The 6,529-nt window shown below is 46.3% G+C and overlaps 1 protein-coding gene across 1 annotated transcript; it reads left to right on the plus strand.

The window, feature by feature from the left end:
• Window positions 1-246: 246 nt before the first annotated feature.
• LOC120847089 (neprilysin-1-like) lies at window positions 247-6,529 on the plus strand. Its single transcript, XM_040219028.1, has 2 exons — window positions 247-300; window positions 4,418-6,529. Exons 1-2 carry the CDS (start codon window positions 247-249, stop codon window positions 6,527-6,529), a joined length of 2,166 nt encoding a protein of 721 aa, XP_040074962.1.

Below are 6,529 nucleotides of genomic sequence, written 5' to 3' on the forward strand. Positions count from 1 at the left end.
TTACTGGCTAATGAAAAATTTCATGGTGCGCTTAAAAAGCACAGTGGAAGCTTGTAGTCATCGCCTCCGGAGTCAAAGCACGTCACGACAACGTGTTTTTGCATTTTTTTTTTTAGTTGAGGATTAAAGCTAAGGAGCGAGGAGTTAAAAGAAAAATAATTTCATTGTCCCTTCGACTTTGTCTGCGAATTACATCGCGCGCAAATTGTGCATCACCCATAAAGAAAGACGACTTTGAGCATGGAAATGGCTGCTCATCTTAGCGTCTCCACTTTACATTTTTCCGACGTCAACCTTATGGTAAGTCGTTCCTATAATTTCTCATTTAACTATGGAAGAACAATGAAAAGGTACAAACCCGCATTTTGTGAAAATTATCTGAAATACCAGCTGGAAATGATATCCTGAATGTGGCGCAATCACGGCTGTGGTCTCTTTTGGAAGGTACTGTTTGGACCATATCTGATGATGCCGTTTGCATACACCAGAATGAAAAATGTTGTGTTCTCCCATCGCTATAAAACTGTTACTAAAACCAGGTTGATTCCTTCCTGGTTTACGGATGTCATAAAAGAACAGTTCGCCTTCGCCTGGTTCGCGGAGAGAAACAAATAGAGAACGCGAGAGCCTGTTCCCAAGCCGGTAAGTAGGATGGTTCAAAGACGTCGCTGGGGCACCTCGCTCTTCACAGCTAGGGTGGCAAGGGTGCCTCCGTGTCGTTGTGTTTAGGGCAATGAAATTCCGAGTAGCACCCGATGCCGAAAGCATACTAAGGGTAAAAGCTGAGCTAGTTGGTTCTGAGACATCTTGGGTAAAACCAGCTGAACAAAGGAAGGAAAGTGACAAGGAGAAAAGATTGGCGAACCGACCGCTGGACTACCAACTGTTTTTTATTAAATCTTCCTCTTCTTCTATTAATTCATATCCGATCATCCTTTTTCTTTTTCTTTCTCATTGCTCTTATTTTCGCTCTTATTTTGCTTATTTTTTTTCTCCCGATTTTTATCAATTACCCACGAAGGGTGCCGTGTAGAAAGAGTTTTTCTTTGGCTTGTAAGGTAAGTGAAGGGATGCTCACGCACTTGTCATCTCCTTCGTCGATAGCAAGGGCCTCTAAAACCTCCCTTGCAACCCGGTTTCTATAGTGTCCCATTATGTGAAGATTGTCGAGCTCTGCTGTACACAGGCATGTCCGACAATGGGCAGCTAAATGTCCTGGTCCCGCAAGGTTCCTGAGGTTCGCTGCAAGTTCACGTGCTCGGTCGTTAATACATCGACCGGTCTGTCCGATGTAGAAGCGGCCACATGTTAGCGGTATATGATATATAACTTCCTTTTCACAAGGAGCGTATTGTGTTCGGTGCCTGGTGTTACACTTTTCCTTGGTGTTGATTAGTACCTGATTAATTTTGCGGCACATTGAATAGGCCTTGTTAGGTGCCGAGCAGATGACTTGCACGTTTTGCCGGTTCGCTATCTTTTTTAACTTATGGGTAACCCTGTGAATATATGGTATCACTACAAAGGGTGGTCTGGGTTTTTTTGTTTGTTGACTCGTAGCTCGTTTGTTGACTCGTTTGTTTACTCGTTGACTCGTACGAGTCAACAAACAAAAAAACCCAGACTACCCTTTGTAGTGATACCATATATTCACGGGGTTACCCATAAGTTAAAAAAGATAGCGAACCGGCAAAACGTGCAAGTCATCTGCTCGGCACCTAACAAGGCCTATTCAATGTGCCACAAAATTAATCAGGTACCAATCAACACCAAGGAAAAGTGTAACACCAGGCACCGAACACAATACGCTCCTTGTGAAAAGGAAGTTATGTATCATATACCGCTAACATGTGGCCGCTTCTACATCGGACAGACCGGTCGATGTATTAACGACCGAGCACGTGAACATGCAGCGAACCTCAGGAACCTTGCGGGACCAGGACATTTAGCTGCCCATTGTCGGATATGCCTGTGTACAGCAGAGCTCGACAATCTTCACATAATGGGACACCATAGAAACCGGGTTGCAAGGGAGGTTTTAGAGGCCCTTGCTATCGACGAAGGAGATGACAAGTGCGTGAGCATCCCTTCACTTACCTTGCAAGCCAAAGAAAAACTCTTTCTACACGGCACCCTTCGTGGGTAATTGATAAAAATCGGGAGAAAAAAAATAAGCAAAATAAGAGCAAAAATAAGAGCAATGAGAAAGAAAAAGAAAAAGGATGATCGGATATGAATTAATAGAAGAAGAGGAAGATTTAATAAAAAACAGTTGGTAGTCCAGCGGTCGGTTCGCCAATCTTTTCTCCTTGTCACTTTCCTTCCCTTGTTCAGCTGGTTTTACCCAAGATGCCGAAAACATGCCCTCTCATGAAAAATTTTAAACGACGCAGAAAACAGTGCCCCTCTAGCACGGTCAACACCAAGAGCGCGTGCAGGGAGACGCTCTTTCACGCTCACCAGAACAACAACAAAAAAGGCGTTTGGAACAAAATAACTACTCTGTTTCACCTTATGATGTACCACAGAAAAGGCTACAAGCGCGAGCTCCTTGCTCTAGAGCCCATCAAGGCGGCACAAGCTCTCGTGCGTTCAGAGTAGCTCCCAACGCTATGAGCTCGAGCTTCCAGCCTTGTATGCGGTACAACATAAGGTGAAACGGAGTATAGTGCCACTAAATAAGTAACGCTTCAGAGTAACGACACTTACCCATATTATGGCTTAAAATAATGGTTGCCAGTTATCTGAAGCTTGATCTGAAATCACTAGAAACGCTTTTCCGTCCTCCAGAAACGTTTAAAAAGTTCGCAACAGAGCTAAGCATTTATACATGAGCTTCTTAACACCGTATTTAATGCTGAGGAAGTCGCCCTTTTGAATCATGATGATCGACAGTTGTTTCTGCTTTGCACAAGCACCAAAATGGCGGCGCCCACAACAATGTCGGGAAACAGAGTGCCAGTGCTCTAAGCGCTGCTCATTTAGTGGCTCTAAAAATAACCATATATGAACACGTAAAGCAAATCGCATATGAAAGCACACTATCCACAGCTATCAGAAGCACATAGCAACGAATTCACTATTTTAGGATATTACCGGTTTGAAGTGTTTGGGCAGAAAACGCGCGTGCACACCATGAGCCCTGGCACTCACTCATCTGTCATAACAGATTGTATCGCGGATCAAGGCTTGGCTTGCTAAGGTCGAGCGGCCCCACCAGGAGCCATCGCTTGACACCAGCTAATGCATGAGACCCTAAGGGAGAAACGGAGAAAACTGTAATTTCTTACCTTAGTAGGTTGGTCTCAACGATGAAACTTTTATTGTGTTTTCAGGATATAACAGTTAGTTTTCTCGCCGCAAATTGCAAAAAACGTTAGAATGGCGATCTTTTTTATATAAACGCTTTGTGGTTGTGGGCAGCCCAATGAAGGGCCAACTCGGGCCCGAGTTGCAACAGCGACGTGGGTTCACTCTATATCGCTTCGGAGCTGTTGAAATTCCAATCGGTAAATGTTATATAGGCAGTCTTGTTTACATCAGTGGTGTACGCCATGAAACGAGAGCCATGTTTTTGCTTACTGGAGAACCACCAAGTAGCAGAAAGTGGACTCCAAAAGGGGGGCCGCCGTGTGCCCAACGTTGGCTGCCGACATGGGACCCACGCGGTTAGCTAGCCGGATCCCACTCATAGTATAGAGCATTCACGATTGCTTGCCATTGTGCACATTCCTCCAGATGGTTCGGTTCGATCTATTAAATGAAGCAAAAAGTGTCAGGATGTGCAATGCCACTTCCGCTGGCCTATGCATAAACGCTCGGCTAGACCGACAAAGACAGCAGCCTAAGCGGCCGCCGTCTTCTATTTTTCCCGAGCCGTCTCGGAAAAAATGGCTGCAGTGGAAGAAACCAACGAGGAACGCATCCCAAAGCCCCCAACAACTGACGAGCGCGTTTTCAGGCAAATCGTTCGAGGACCAACCGTTCCCGTCGAAACGACTTACTAACACTCATGAACGGCGGAAATTCCAGTAACCTAACGATATCCGAAACTCAGCGCCTGCCCTTTGCGTTGCCAGCGCCAGCTGTTGTATGTCATAAACATTGGTGGAATATAATCTAGTTTAGATCAAGTGGCCACTTGTTCTAGCCGCAAGTCGTTGAGGTTAGCGGTGTTCGCTATTCTTCATTCTTCCTGGGTCTGCCATTGCATAGGAAGAAGAATGCTAACGCTTGGTTCGTAGGTTATTAACGCCAATATTAACTCCAAGCGGTATTTGCTCAAAGCAGGAGCGTGGTTGCACTGTCATTAAAGACATCACATTTAAGATATTTTAAAGGACGCCAAAGGTATGACCTACATCTATAGTTATGTTTAAAGAGTTACTCTAAGAAACGCCTATTTCCTTTATCGCAGAGTGTGTCACCTATCGCCGACGACAGCCACATAAAAAAACAACGAAGCGTGGCGAGCTTGCAAACGTTGAGCGCAATCTGCTCCTGCCTCCTGATCGTAGGAGCCGTCGCAGCTCTCGGAAATATCGTCGGTGATTTGGCCACAAAGCTGGCTGCACCGGACAAAAGTCATGAAACCACAAGGCATCCTCAGACACGCTATTGCAGCACCGTGGACTGCCAGAAGTTGGCCTGGCTCTTTCACAAAGCCATCGACACGCAGAAAAATCCGTGCGACAACTTCTACCACTACGTGTGCGGTAAGGTACTTCGACAGTACGGTTCTCGCAAGTACAGCACCGTGTCTGACATGGGAGACAACCTGACATTCGCTTTTCACAGGAGCCTGTCTGAGGCCACACCACCGCGCAAAAACCAAAGTGCGTTCGACAAGGCTGCCTCTTTCTACCAAATTTGCCTTCAGAGACCTGATGCAAGCAATCGTAACCGCGAGGTCATCAAGAAATTTTTAAAAGCGAACAATCTGCAGTTTAATGGCGAAGGAACATTCGATCCTGTTCATGCTGTGTACCGGCTATTGTTCGTCGAAAATATAAACTTTCTCCTTCGAGTGCAACTAGATCGCAGTCTTTTCGATAATCATTATATGCTATCGCTTTCTTCAAGTTCCGAATTCAAAATGTGGATCGAAACACGCGAATCTTTGATTGATAGTAAAAATAAATATAATAATTACGTAATCGACGTACTAGCCGTTATTGGCCTAACGGAAAAGCCAGCGCTCAGCGACACCATCACACAAATTAAGGCGCTCGAAAACACTGTAGTTAAACTGAAGTATGCAAATATTTCCATGGAAAAAGATTACGTTCTTCCCGTATCTGAGCTGTCATCATGGTTTCAAATGGATCATAACAAAAGCAGAGTAATGTCCGAGAATCTTTTAGCGCCTGGTGATTACAACATCCGTGGACCTATTAGAGATTTCCACTTTCTGCGTTCTCTTCTGGTGAATATATCTCCAAACGATTTGCGCACCTATACAACATGGGAAGTTCTCCGACTACTATCGAACGTCTCCGGTCTTGTCAACATTCAAGAAACACAAAGCAGTCTCGAATGGTATTGCTACACGGAAACACGAAAGTTCTACTCGCATGCTGTTGCCCTACATATTTTCTTTCCCCTTGTGAACAAATCGAGACTCGCCAATATCGAAACTATGGCTGATAATATAATCGAGAGACTCGATGATACAATTCGCAAGTCGGAATGGCTGCAAGGATTGTCGCTTCGCAAAACTCTGGGCAAGCTCCATAGGATCAACCGCCAGCTAGGATATCCAAGTGGGCTGGATACCGCAGAAGGTATGGAGGACTACTACCGACCTTTTCCGGACGTGACCGGTCCTTACCTTGAAGCCTACTTGAAAAGTGCCGCAGCAGCCATGCGACACTTGATCAACTTCGTCGAGCAGCCCACAGCCGACCCCAGAAACATCGAGTTCGAAACCCGCAAGGTCAATGCCTATTATTACCACAGCGGTGAGTTTGCCTCATTTCCAGCTGCCATTTTGATGCCACCGGCGTTCAACTACGGCGCGCCACCGGAAATCAACTACGGTAGTCTGGGCCGCATCATCGTACACGAATTGATGCACGCGCTTGATCGGTCCTGGACAGCCTCGCTGCGGGCCAGGAGCCGGTCGTTTTTCCACACGGTGGACATGGAGCAAGCCTATCTCTCCAAGTCGCAGTGCCTTCTCAAGTCCGCGACAAGACCGCCGGAAGGAGCGCGCGTACCTGAGTCGTGGACGCCGGAGCTCCTGGCCGACCACATGGGACAAAGTGCGCTGATCGAAGCCTATCGTAGAGCGAGCGCGGAGTCCGCCGTCACCATCCGCTCGCTGGGACAGTTTACAAGCGAACAATTGTTTTTCATAAGCTCCTGCTTGTTTTTGTGTTCTAATTACAAATCGGGAGCGCTCGGTTCGCATCCTCCAAGTGTTGACAGGTGCAACGTCCCCTTAAAGCACTCTCCGGAGTTTGCCAAAGCGTTCTCTTGTCCATCTGGTTCTCCAATGAACCCCACGAACAAGTGTTCTTTTTGGTAG

The sequence above is a fragment of the Ixodes scapularis genome, unplaced genomic scaffold, assembly GCF_016920785.2.
Source record: "Ixodes scapularis isolate PalLabHiFi unplaced genomic scaffold, ASM1692078v2 ptg001158l_1___fragment_3__unscaffolded, whole genome shotgun sequence".
NCBI classification, from domain to species: domain Eukaryota; kingdom Metazoa; phylum Arthropoda; class Arachnida; order Ixodida; family Ixodidae; genus Ixodes; species Ixodes scapularis.

Excerpts from the sequence above, each read along its gene's own strand:
- LOC120847089 (XM_040219028.1), top strand. The coding sequence starts at position 247 with ATGGCTGCTCATCTTAGCGTCTCCACTTTACATTTTTCCGACGTCAAC. Across the intron at positions 301-4,417 it reads TTTCCGACGTCAACCTTATG|AGTGTGTCACCTATCGCCGA; the intron begins GTAAGTCGTTCC and ends CCTTTATCGCAG.